This window comes from Cervus elaphus, chromosome 12, assembly GCF_910594005.1.
Source record: "Cervus elaphus chromosome 12, mCerEla1.1, whole genome shotgun sequence".
Classification (NCBI taxonomy): Eukaryota; Metazoa; Chordata; class Mammalia; order Artiodactyla; family Cervidae; genus Cervus; species Cervus elaphus.
Window position 1 is genome coordinate 29897210 of NC_057826.1, and position 14544 is coordinate 29911753.

The 14544-nt window shown below is 36.5% G+C and overlaps 1 protein-coding gene across 1 annotated transcript in view; it reads right to left on the reverse strand.

Moving 5' to 3' along the window:
• The window catches only part of LRRC9 (leucine rich repeat containing 9), a 112125-nt gene that overhangs the window by 48711 nt on the left and 48870 nt on the right, over positions 1-14544 (reverse strand). Inside the window, exons 15-17 of the mRNA XM_043920452.1 lie at positions 14206-14321; positions 8125-8337; positions 4495-4614 (exon numbers count right to left, since the gene is read on the reverse strand). Of these exons, the coding sequence (XP_043776387.1) occupies positions 4495-4614; positions 8125-8337; positions 14206-14321 (449 nt within the window). The remainder of the gene's footprint in view (positions 1-4494; positions 4615-8124; positions 8338-14205; positions 14322-14544) is intronic.

The following is a 14544-nucleotide window of genomic DNA, read 5'->3' on the forward strand; positions in this document are numbered from 1 at the left end:
CAATGGAAAGACTTATAAACAGTGACCAACCCAGGTTGTGGTCCTGAAATACCACTTCTCTAAAAGAAACCAGGGCTTCTTGAAGAAATAGTTGACTCCATGTCTGCAGTAGAAAAATACACAAAATGTGTATGGAAAATCATTCATGCTAGGTGGCAAAGAAGCTATCACAGACTACGAGTCATGGCTAAAGGAGATAACTTTATGATGCTTACACTGGCTAAGGATGAGAAAATCTCAGCTTCGTCATGATGATAATTGCAATAAATTGAATATCATCAAATATGTTTAAGTCCCTGCATTCCTAATGATATTAAAACAGAAAAAGAATTGCTCATCTTTGGGAAATAATAAGGAACTAATTCATTATCTTCAAAGTTTGTAAATAAAGGCAAATAAATATCTGTTCTGGATTTTCTATATGAATGGTTCTACTAGGTATCCAAATAATAGATAAGGGGAAATGTCTCTGTAAAATATTCCAATTAATAAATGAAAAAGAAATGAGAATAAGAATATTGCTATTTCATAATTTTCAATGAATTAATGAATATTCAATGCTGGGCTGGATGAATCACAAGCTGGAATCAAGATTGCCAGGAGAAATATCAATAACCTCAGATATGTAGATGACACCAACCTTATGGCAGAAAGCAAAGAGGAACTAAAGAGCTTCTTGATGAAGGTGAAAGAGAAGAGTGAAAAACTGGCTTAAAACTCAACATTCAGAAAACTAAGATCATGGCATCCGGTCCCATCACTTCATGGCATATAGATGGGGAAACAATGGAAACAGTAAAAGACTTTATTTTCTTGGGCTCCAAAATCACTGCAGATGGTGACTGCAGCCATGAACTTAAAAAAAACACTTGTTCCTTGGATGAAAAGCTATGCCCAGACAGTGTATTAAAAAGCAGAGACATTACTCTGTCGACAAAGGTCCGTCCAGTTAAAGCTACGGTTTTTCCAGTAGTCTCATTGTACAGATGTGAGAGTAGGACCATAAAGAAGGCTGAGTGTCAAAGAATTGATGCTTTTGAACTGTGGTGTTTTGAGAGTCTCTTGGACTGCAAGGAGAACAAAGGAAATCAACCCTGAATATTCATTAGATGGACTGATGCAGAAGCTGAAGCTCTAATACTTTGGCCACCTGATGGGAAGAGCTGACTCATTGGAAAAGACTCTGATTTTTGGAAGAATGAAGGCAGGAGGAGAAGGGGACAACAGAGGACGAGATGGTTGGATGGCATCACTGACTCAATGCAGTTGAGTTTGAGCAAGCTCCGGGAAATGGTGAAGGACAGGGAAGCGTGCTGTAGCCCATGGGCTGGCAAAGAGTCAAACACGACTGAGCAACTGAACCACAATGGATATAGCCTCCTTGAATCAGAAAAGTGATGACTAGACATTATATGTCTCTTACAGTCTTGCCAGAGGAATGCAATCTCAGTCTGATCCAATCTCTGGATCCAATTGCCAATTTGGAAAAAAAAACTGGTGGGTGGAGGGCATGTAGAGCTGTATCATAAGTAATATATTGGCAGGGTCTAGACTGTGGGAAACTCTTTGGGTTGGAAGGTGCAAGTTTTTCTACAACTGTTTTATGATTCTGCAACTTCAAGGACTGCAGCCCACTAGACTCCTCTGACCATGGGATTTTCCAGGCAAGAAAACTGGAATGGGTTGCCATTTCCTTCCCTAACAAATAAACAGTGGGGTGTGAAAGAGAATAGAAGGGAAACTTAAGAGACTTAAAAAATACAGTACATTTAAAAAATGGGGGAAACCAAACAGCTGTGCTAGGGATGCACATTTGGGTGATGGAACTATGGGGGGAAAATAGCAGGGAGAGGATAACTATAGAAGTTAGGATAATGATTTCCTGAAGGAATGGGGCATATATAAGGATTTATGCTCTGGGTGGCAGAGTTTTATTTCTTGACCTGGACGATACCTACAAGCATGTTCACCTTATAATAATTTACTAAACCACATATTTATAGTATATGGTTTTCAGGATCTGTGTTTTATTCTACACACACAGTGTCTCCTCTCTTTAGAGACATATTTATATATCAGATTCTTGATGTTTGAGGAGTCTATACCTAGTTCTAAAGTTCAAAAATAACACTTGGGCATAAAATTTGTCCAGTTCCCCTACATGTAAAGTGACCATGGTAATAGTTATCCAATAAGTAGTCTGTGCGGCTGTGATGATGAGAAGAACAACATAGCCACACTGCAAGATACACACTGGGCAGCTGGCTAAACTCACTCATCCCATGTGACCTTAGAGTTTACTCTTTTTATTTGTGCCTTAGCAAAATTACAGTGTTTGTTATAACCTTTGGAACTGCTAGAAAATCATTAGAAAAAAATTAAACAAAAAATGCCACCAATTACTATATAGTCCTGGGACCTCTATTAAACTATCTTCTTTTCTCAGTTGCATACCAAACCCTATAGGGAATTCTGTTCAAAAGGACTTTGGCCTTACACGTGCCTATCCAGTTTCCTAATACCATTAAAATTCCTAGAAGAAACAAAGGCAGTATGCTCTTTGACATCAGTCCTAGCAATGTGTTTCTAGATATGACTCTTCAAGCAATGTGGACAAAAGCAAAAATAAAGAAATGGGACTACACCAAACTAAAAAGCTCTGCATGGCAAAGGAAGCCATCAGCAAAATGAAAAGACAACATACCAAGCTGGAGAAGATATCTGCAAATCATGCATCTGATAAGGGGCTGATATAAAATATATATTAAAAACTCATAAAACTCAACAACAAAAAACCAAACAACCCAATTTAAAAAATAGGCAGAGGAGCTAGATGGTCATTTTTCCAGAGTTATTTTCAGATGGACAACAGGTACATGAAAAGATGTTCATCACTAATTATTAAGGAAATGCAAATCAAAACCACAATGATTTGTTATCAAAAAGGCAAGAAATAACGAGAGGATGTAGAGAAAAGTGAACCCTCATGCACTGTTTGTGGGAATGTAAATTGGTGCAGCCAGTTTACAGCATGGAGAGTTCTGTTTTATATTAAGAATAGAACCACCATCTGATCCAGCTATTCAACTTCTGGGTATTTATCCAAAGAGTATAAAAACATAAATTCAAAATATTGTACCCCTGAGTTCATAGCTGAATTTACAATTGCCAAGATACGGAAGCAACCTAAGTGCCCATCAATGGATGAATGTATAAAGGAGATGTGGTATATATATACTATGAGATACTACTGAGACATAAAAAAGATGAAATCTTGCCATTTGCAACAACATGGATGGAGGGTATTATGCTGAGAGAAATAAGTCAGAGAAAGACAAATACTGTATTATATCACATATGTGGAATTAAAAAAAAAACACAAAATAAAGGAATAAACCAAACCAAATAAAGATAAACACATAAATAAAAGGAACTATATGGGCTATATGAGTAGTGATTACCAGTGGGGAAGTAGGGTGGAGGGAGGGCAAAATGGGTAAAGGTGGTCAACTGCTTGGTGATGGACAGAAACTAAACTTTTGGTGGTGAGCACGCTGTAGTGTATACAGAAGTTGAAATATAATAGTATTGTACACATGAAACTTACATAGTGTCATAAACCAATGTTACCCCAATTTAATAAGAAAAGATTCTGGTTTACTAAAAGAAAAAAGGGAGTTTAAATACTAAAATCTAAGGCCAGTAAACAAAGTGGCAAACTCTCACCACAGTAGGAGAAGTAATGGTGCAAGGGCCTTGACATGGTTACGAGGAGGTAGAAAACGGGCAAGAGCTGAGATGTATTTTGAATATATCTCATTGGATATATTCTGAAAAGGTATGTCGATGACCTGAGACCTATGGAAACAGAGATGCTGGGTTGCAGTTCTGGAACCCATATGTAATTATTGTTACATGACATATGACAGAGAAAAAATTTCAGACAAGATCTGTACCTGTGTGTACATGTGTATTACCATATTTGTCCTTTGATTTATAGGAAGGCAAACACAAGTCAAACAAGATCTATGTATTTGAAGTTTGGGTAGAAAGGACAAGGCAGAGAGGACAAGATAACCATGAGGATAATGAACAGATGGGAAGAACTGACAACATTAGCTGTGAAGTGGTAAACCAAAAAGTGAAGGAGAAATAAGGACTCACAAGAAGGAGAAAAAAAATACAGAAAAAAATAGCAGAAGAAATTGGAAATGACAGCTTATAAATGACAATTTAAAAACGAGTCTGGAGTAGTTTTACATCTATTTTCAAGTAGCTAGAACTCAGATATGATCACAGGTGTATATGTGGTTTGTAAATAGACTCTAAGACCTATTTTAGAGAAAGTAACATACTATAGTTTTATGCATGCTTTGTTCCTGATTTGGGCTATATATCTTTAATATGGTATAGATGAGGTAATTATTACAAAAATAATTTATCCATTAAATTAGTAATTTTATTTTACTTATATAATTACAAAAAAGTTCTTACCAGGTGGTATACATCATCTAAACAAGTAAATTCATTAAAGCTGATATTAAGTTTTCGAAGTCCTGTTAACTTGGAGAGATCTCTCAATTTACTCAAGCTGTTTCCATGTAGATTCAGACTCTGAAGTAAAATAAAATGTAAATAAAAAGTAAGGCAAATTATATTCTAATTATAGCTATTAAATAACATTAAGAGAGAGCCAATGAGAAAAAAATCTAATTTTAAAAGTACAGTCTGTTTTTATAATCTGATTTTACAAGATGAAGTTTATAATAGCAGTATTGGAACTGGTACTTGATTAATTTGATTTCACTTGCTCTAAGTTTACTAATAATTGGCGTGAAATTCTTTTTAGAAGATGATTAAATATTTTGTTGTTACATTCATTAGGGCAGTTCTATTTCTCACGCTAGCTGGTAAACAATGTAGGCCCTAAAGATTTTGGGTATTGGCTAGGTTGCCTCACAGGAGAGAGGATGGCGAGGATATACCCTGATTACAGGAAACCAAATGAGGGCCCTCGACTAAGGAAAAAAGGCTGAGGGTGTTAAAGTGGGAGGATACAACATCAAAGAAGATACTACATCAAAGAAGGAGTTGAGAGATGTCTAAGTCTCTGCATCACAAATTGACCCAGATTTTCCCTGCCCATTTGATCCTGGGCTATATGAAAATGAATGTTACTATATTTTTATATTTAGGGGAGACTCTGATATCTATATGGGCTTCCCAGGTGGCACTAGTGGTAAAGAACCCACCTGCTAATGCAGGAGACATAAGAGACGTGGGTTTGAGCCCTGGGTGGGGAAGATCCAGTGGAGGAGGGCATGGCAACCCAATCCAGTATTGCCTGGAGAATTCCTTGGACAGAGTAGCCTGGCAAAGAGTCCTAATGTGGCTATAACCTCTCATTCTTTCAGTCAGTCTCATGTATCTTTGTATTCCAACCTACACCTATATTCCCACCATGACACACCCTAGATAAGACACTAGGTCTTTCAAAACCATGTGCTTACAGATAAAGTATTCCTCGGCATGGAAGACAAAAACAATGAAATCTTCCATATCCTTCAGAAATTCACACAAACCCATCTCTTTCTGTGGACCTCTCCCAGCAGCTCTAAATGTCTTGTATTTGTTTATATATCTGTCTTCTTCACTAAAATAATATCCTTGGAGCAGGGAAGAAAACTTATTCATTGAACACCTAGTACTTGCTTCAATGGTTAAAATATAGCAAATTCTCAGTAAATGCTAGATGAATAAATCAGTGCAAAAGCCAGACTTGTAACTGACAACTCTAATTTTTAGTATTTAATTGTGCTGTAAGAAATTATAAAATTATATTACTCTGGGCTTTTCATTTCTATATATTTTATTTATTTTTATGGATGTCCTCATAAAACTCAATCTAGTGGGGATAACTGAAAAGAAAATAAGACATATGTACCTTCAATTTCTCTTACAGTAATGGCACAAATAAAGGAGAATAAAGGGTGTGATGTCTAAATAGCCTTCTAATATCTAGAATTCTTACTGGAAACTGTAGAAAATTTGCTGGCTTTTAAGAAATATAGACAAATTTAAGATGAATTCTTAAATTCTTATGTTATGGGTATTGACGAAATTAATAGTCAGGTGGAGGTCACACTGGTCAAGATATTCCAAAGTCTTAAACTCTTCTCCTTTCTGCTTCTTATCTTCCAAACCAAAGATAATTAAAAAAAAGACCTACTTTATGGTGCTATTTTTTTACTTTTATTTAATCTCTTTAAATCTACAGGAATACATGTTTTAGAAGCTCAGTCCTATCAGAACACTGATTTATTAAACCTTTTCTATTGAGGCTTTATTATAAAAAACGAATTAATCAAATATGAAATCTTGACATTATAGTTCAGAAACAATTTCTCCATACTGTCAGCTGGAAGATTGTTCCTGTATTAAGTATACTGCATATTTATGATAAAGATGGTGATATTGCTATCATGCTATAAATTTTTCCTTCATCTCTAATAATAATTCTTAACCTAGACTTGAAGATTCTAGATTCTAGATTAAGTCTACACTTAATCTAGACTTAATCTAGACTTGAAGATTTGGTGGATGATGCTAATACAGTTTTACCAAAGCAATTTCATAAACTATCTTAAAAAGATGTTTTGAATATTTTTAGAAGCAGACTGAAAACTGTTGACCTCATTTATTATTTTAAAATATGTGTTTTGCATTCTCTTTCTGCTTCACATAATCATTTGGAAAAAACTGTCATCATAAACAATGGATTTTAAAATGTCAAAATGGAGCCAAGTAATTGACTTTCAAGATAAAAATAATTTCTGAATTTTTATCTGTACTTCAGTTTTCAGTAAATGAATAGAAAGATATGTCAAATAAGAATACCTTGTCTTAAGTATTTTATCACTTATCAATTAATATCAATTTGTTTACTACTTCTGTAGTTGCAAGCAGACAACTCACTTTCTCTGTAAGAACCACTCAGACATTCTGTTTTAGAACAAATATCCAATGAGTATCTCATATGTGCTAGGTATTGTGCTAGATAATGGCAAAGTTAATGCTGGTCCACACAGTATTTATGAGTAAATTATAAAAAGGCATCTTTACCTCAAGACACCTTTATTTCCAGCTTTTAGAAAATTGTCACAATAGACTGATTTTGTTAGTAAAAGAAATTCCACCACCAGTCATCAGAAAGTTGTTGTAGTAAATATACTACTGTATATTTAAAAGTTGCCCCTTAGATGTGGCCCTTCTGTGCAATGCACACTGCACAGTCTTATATTGTTACCCTCATGCTGGGAATATAAATGACTAAGAACAGCCATAGCCTCTGTCCCTGTGGAATTTATAGTTTAGGAAGAACACAGAACACATGACAAAAGAATCTTACTTAGATTCGTAGTTAGACCTAGAGGTAAGAGAAGGACTTAATGCTTAGGTATAGATCTAAAACATGTGTGGGAGCTAAATAGGAGAAACAAGTTCACGTGAGAACATTCTGTGCAGATGAAGGAGCTAGCGTGGAGACTCTGTGTGGCGGCAAAAGGTACATTTAGGAAACAAAAAGGAGGCTGACTACAGATTGCTACAGGGAGGGTAATATGAGAAGAGTCTGGAAAGACAGGCCTGGGACCAGGTCATATAAAACCTTACAGGCCATATTAAGGACTTTGGTTTTATTTTGAAAACAATGAAAAGCATTCGCGCATTTCATATAGGAGTGGTGAGGGATGACAAATCAGATTTGCACTTGAAAAGACTACTCTGGCTTCAGTATGGAGAATGGGTTGTGGCCTTAAAGCGGAAGTAGGACAAAACCTCTGTTGCATAGCTCTAGTAGGCATGCACCCCCATCCCAACACACACAGACATGCACACCCCTTGTATTGAGTTATACTTAGCGATATACTGAACAGCATCCAAAGAGCACATTAATAGAGTATTATGTGCATGGAGCCTCCTGAAATTGTGTAATAGCCCCATGGAAGTATCTAGGTTGGCGATAAGAGTCTGGATAGAATGGTGGCAGATTTGAAATGGACAGACTGAGAGTCAAGATATAGAAGGAAGCTTAATATCTCAATAGAATTTCCTCATAATACTCACCACAATATGACCATAAACACTAGTCTTGGCAAGGGAAAGTATCGTTTTATCATCCAAACTCATAAGTTTTGGTCTGGGCTTGATCCTAGGATCCATTTTTATAACTTCATCATCAAATTTCAAATCCTGGGACAATACTGATCCTTCTGAATTTTTTTTGCTTTCTTCTAGAATAATATTGTTGAATGAAGAAAATAAAGAGTGAGCCTTGACCTAAAAAATTTATTAAAAACATTGAAAATTTGGTTGCTGTATTTATCATTTTGAAAAATAGGCTATGTAGGAAAGATGAATTAAAACTTTTTCCGTTATATAGTAATATCTATGATGATCTGTATCACATTAGGAAATCTATGAGAATAGATTAAAATTGTGGACTAAGAATGGGTGTGTTCATTCCCTCCTCCTGAAAATTCCTTAAAACTGGAAAAAGACATTTTAAAAATATTTTATCACAGTGGAGAGGGCACCAACAAAAGACTAAAAGTTGTGAAATATAAATTAGAAGAGACTGAACTGACAAATAGAAGCAGAAATGTAACCTGCAGCCAAAATATATGCAGGAGATAACCACTTCAAAGAGCAGATTCCAAGAAACTTGGTGTTTAGAGTGAACAAGTAAAGTAGCAGGAGGAAGCTCTAGGTAATTATTAGGCAATTAAGTTATCATAAGAATTGTGGATGACTGGGAAAAAACAACATGAACAAACAGAAATGGCTCTACAAAAAACCAAAATGGTCCATAAGAGAATTCTTTTTAAAATCTAGGAGAATAAAACATCTATAAAAGAATAGACGGCTATAGAAAAAAATAGGGTAAATGCTTCAAAGTCACCATAAAAACAATTAGTGAAGTATGAAATATTCAATAAATGTCCTAGGGAACCAAACGGATACTACAGCAAATCAAATTAACAGTGTGGAAGCTAATATAGAGGGCATCTTTCACAACAAAGAATTTAAAGATGGAAATGTAAAATACAGAGAAAAAAAATTAAAATACATTGGTGGGGGAACAGTTCAGAATGTTCAATGTTTACCAAATAGGAGTTCGAGAGGGCTTAACAGAGAATAGAAAAGAAATGATAAAGGAATTAAGAAAAGGAAACTTCCCAGAATTAAAGGAAACATTTGATCTTCAGACTAAAACAGCTCATAAAGGGGCAAGCAGGATGATGGAGCTCTTGTCTTTGCTGACATCACTTTGTTGTGAAGTCAGTCACAACAGCAGGGACTTGGCCTCTCCACTTCTTGTTTTTTCAGTTATTTTGTTTTCTGTTTGTTTGGGTTTCTGTGTCTTTTGTTGAAAGTATATTTGACTGATAGAATCCTCTTCATAACAACATAAAATATAAATGCCCAGAACTATACAAGAAATATAAGAAGAAACATTTAAGACCTATATAGAGGAAAATACGGGAGAGGACTTGAGTAAATGGAATAACGTATCATGTTCCTGGATGCAAGGCCCAAGACTACAAAGAAGTCAGTTCACCCCAAAATAAATTTAAATTCAATACAGTTACAATCAAATCCTAGTAGGACATTTAAATAGAACTTCACAAGCTGTTTAAAAATTTAATTTGGAAATGAAAACGTTCAAGAATGTGTGCGTGCATGCTAAGTCGCTTCAGTCATGTTCGACTCTGCAACCCAATGGGCCATAGCCTGCCAGGCTCCTCTGTCCATGGGATTCTGCAAGCAAGAATACTGGAGTGGGTTTCCGTGCCCTCCTCATGTTCAAGGATAGCCAAGAAATTTTTAAAAAAATAAGTGGAAGAGAATTTGCCTTATCACATATCCAAACATATCATCTGGTTGTAATAACCAAAACAAGATGGTAGGGGCCCAAGATTAGACCAATAGATCAATGGAACAGAGTATAAGGATCTATATATATTAAAATAATTTTAATAACGAATATAGTATTTCAAAATAGAGTAAAAAAGATTGAAAGCAAACCCACAAAGCTATTAACAGTGGATGCCTTAATGAAAGAGAGTGGGATAGGGTTGAGGTGAAAGCAGATTTTCATGTGTATTCTATATTCTCCAATACAGTTTTAATCTTTTCTAGTGAGACTACAGCTATATACTACTCATGTAATATATTTTCAAAATAAAAAATTTAGGTGTAATAATTATTTTCTTTGAAAATTAAACCCCTCACAGAATAATCATTTTACATTTATATACAGGCATACCTCGTTTTGTTGCATTTTGCTTTATTGGATTTCTAACAAATTGAAGGCATCAAGCAAGTCTATTGGTGCTATTTTCCAACAGCATTTGCTCACTTCATGTCTCTGTCACATTTGGTAATCCTCATAATATTTCAAACATTTTCACTAAGATTATATTTGTTATGGTGATCTGTGATGTTACTATTGTAATGGTTTTGGGTTGCCACAAACCATGCTCATATAAGACAGTGAACTGTGTTTGGACTACTCCATTGACCAGCCATTTCCCTGGCTCTCTCCCTCTCTTTGGGCCTCCCTATTCCCCAAATCTTAAAATTTAGGCAATTAATAACCTTAGAATGGATTCTCACTGTTCAAGTGAAAGGAAAAGTCACATACCTCTCACTTTAAATCAGAAGCTAGAATGACTAAGTTTAGTGAGGAAGGCATGTTGAACATTGAGACAGCCTGAAAGCTAGGCCTCTTGCTCCAAACAGTCAAGTTTTGAATGCAAAGGAGAAGTTTTGAAGAAAATTAAAAGTACTACTCCAGTGAACATATGAATGTAAAAAAAGTGAAGCAGTCTTATTACTGATATGGAAAATGATTTTGTGCTCTGGATGGAAGATCAAATCAGTCACAATATTCCCTTAAGTCAAAGCCTAATCCACAGAAAAGTCCTAACTCTCTTCAATTCTATGAAGGCTGAGAGAGGTGAGAAAGTTGCAGAAGAAAAGTCTGAAGCTAGCTGAGCCTGGTTCATGAAGTTTAAGGAAAGAAGAGATCTCCATAACATAGAAGTGCAAAGTGAAGCAGCAAGTGCTGATGCAGAAGCTGCAGCAAGATATCCAGAATATCTAGCTAAGATCACTCATAAAGGTAACTACACTAATACACAGATTTTCAATATAGATGAAACAGCACTCTATTAGAAGAAAATGCCATCTAGGATTTTCATAGCACTAAAGTCAGTGCTCAGCTTCAGAGAGTCAAAGGTCAAGCTGTCTCTCTTGTTAAGGGCTCTTTTAGTTGAAGCTAATGCTCATCTACCATTCTGGACACCCTACAGCACTTAAGAACTATGCTAAATCTACTCTACCTGTGATCTATAAATGGGACCAAAAAAGCCTGGATGACAGCACATTTGTTTACAACATGGTTTGCGGAATATTTTAAGACCCCTGTCTAGACCTACTGCTCAGGAAGAAAAAAAAAGAATTTCTTTTAAAATACTACTGCCTATTGACAATGAACCTGGTTACCCAAGAGCTCTAGTGGAGATGTGCAATGAGATTTACGTTGCTTTCATGCTTACTAACATAACATTCCTTCTGCAGCCCATGGATCAAGGACTAATTTCTACTTTCAAGTCTTATTATTTAAGAAATACATTTCATAAGGCTATAGTTGCCAGTTTTTCAGTCCAATCCCAAAGAAGGGCAGTGCCAAAGAATGTTCAAACTACTGCACAACTGCACTCATTTCACATGCTAGCAAAGTAATGCTCAAAATTCTCCAAGCTAGGCTTCAACAGTACGTGAACCGAGAACTGCCAGATGTTTAAATGCACTTAGAAAAGGCAGAGGAACCAGAGATCAAATTCCCAATATCCACTGGATCATAGAAAAAGCAAGAGGATTCCAGAAAAATATCTACTTTTGCTTTATTGACTGGGCTAAAGACTTTGACTGTGTGGGTCACAACAAACTGTGGAAAATTCTTCAAGAGATGGGAATTTCAGGCCACCTGACCTGCCTCCTGCGAAACCTGTATGCAGGTCAAGAAGCAACAGTTAGAACCAGGCAGAGAACAACAGACTGGTTCCAAATTGAGCAAGGAGTACATCAAGGCTATATATTGTCACCCTGCTTATTTAACTTATATTCAGAGTGCATCATGAGAAACGCCAGGCTGGATGAAACACAAGCTGGAATCAAGATTGCCAGGAGAAATATAAATAACCTCAGATATGCAGATGATACCACCCTTATGGCAGAAAGCAAAGAGGAACTAAAGAACCTGTTGATGAAGGTGAAAGAGGACAGTGAAAAAAGCTGGCTTAAAACAACATACAAAAAACTCATGGCATCTAGTCCCATCACTTCATGGCAAAGTGACAGACTTTATTTTCTTGGGCTCCAAAATGCAGATGGTGACTGCAGCCATGAAATTAAAAGACACTTGCTCCTTGGAAGAAAAGCTATGACAAACCCAGACAGAGCATTAAAAACCAGAGACATCACTTTGATTACAAAGGTCCATCTAATCAAAGCTATGGGTTTCTAGTCGTCATGTATGGATGTAAGAGTTGGACCATAAAAAAAGGCTGAGTGCTGAAGAATTGATGCTTTTGAACTGTGGTGTTGGAGAAGACTCTTGAGAGTCCCTTGGACTGCAAGGCAATCAAACCAGTCCATCCTAAAGGAAATTAGTCCTGACTATTCATTGGAAGGACTGATGCTGAAGCTGAAAGTCCAATACTTTGGTCAATTGATGTGAAGAGCCGATTCATTAGAAAAGACCCTGATGCTGAGAAAGATTGAAGGCAGGAGGAGAAGGGGATAACAGAGAACAAGATGGTTGGATGGCATCACTGACTCAATGGACATGAGTTTGAGCAAGCTCCAGGAGATGGTGAAGGACAGGGAAGCCTGGTGTGCTGTAATCCATGGAATTGCAAAGAGCCAGACACGACTGAGTGACTGAACAACAACAATAGCTGCCATAGATAGAGATTTTCCTGAGGTATCTGAGCAAAGGAAATTGAAAACTTTTTGGAAAGGATTTACCATTCTATATGTCTTTAAGAACATTCATGATTCATGGAAAGAGTTCAAAATATCAACATTAATAGGAATATGAAAGAAGTTAAGACTTCCCTGGTGGCTCAGATGGTAAAGCAACTGCCTACAGTGTGGGAGACCCGGGTTGATCCCTGGGTCAGGAAGATCCCCTGGAAAAGGAAATAGCAACCCACTCCAGTACTCTTACCTGGAAAATCCCATGGACAGAGGAGCCTGGTAGGCTACAGTCCATGGGGTTGCAAAGAGTCGGACACAACTGAGCAACTTCACTTTCTTTCTCTCAAGACTTCAGTGGAGGAAGCATTTGTAGATATAGTTTAGAAACAGCAAGAGAACTAGACATAGAACCCAAAGATGTGACTGAAATCCTACAATCTCATGATAAAACCTTACAGATGAGGAGTTTCTTCTTACAGATGAGCAAAGAAAATGGTTTCCACTCCTGGTGAAGATGCTATGAAGATTGTTGAAGTGACAACAAAGGATTTAGAATGCTTCATAAACTTAGTTGATAAAGCAGTGGAATTCTGAAAAAAGTTCTGTGGGTAAAATGCTATCAAACAGCACTGCAATGCTACAGATAGGTCATTCATGAAAGGAAAAGACAACAGATGCAGCAAACTTCATTGTTACCTGATTTTAAGAAATTGTCACAGCCACCAGTTAGCTTCAGCCACTACCACCTAAGTCAGCAGCCATCAACATGCAGCTAAGATCCTCTACCAGCAAAAAGGCTATGACTCACTGGGCTCAGATGATGAGTCACGTTTTTTAGCAATAAAGTCTACTTTTTTATTAAGGTATGTATATTTTTTAGACATTTCATACTTAATAGACTACAGTAAGTATAAAGGTGAGTTTTATCAGTTCAGTTTAGTTCAGTTGCTCAGTCGGCATATGCACTGGGAAGCCAAAAATTAGTGTGACTAACTATTATAATATTCACTTTATTGCAAGGTCTGAAACTGAACCCACAATATTTCTGAGGTATGCCTGTACATATAATATAGCATAAACTTGACATAACATTATTAGACTTCAAATTACTGTTCTGTTCTCATTTAAGGAATTCCAGTTTTAAAAATGCATTCATACCACTGTAATATACTCAAATTCCACAATGTATTCAGGCAAAACAAGGTCATGATCAAAGACAAACCACTTGCACTGCCGAACACTGCAATCACAGTTTCTTTGTCCCATGATAGAATCTAGGATAAAATAATAAAAACAAGCAAAATAAATAAACACTCTTCAAAGTGAAACAAAATATACACTTTTCACCCTTACACAGATTAATAAACAACAAACTCAGTACATTCCACAGAGAAGGCAGTGGCAACCCACTCCAGTGTTCTTGCCTCGAAAATCCCAGGGACGGCGGAGCCTGGTGGGCTGCTGTCTATGGGGTCGCACAGAGTCGGACACGACTGA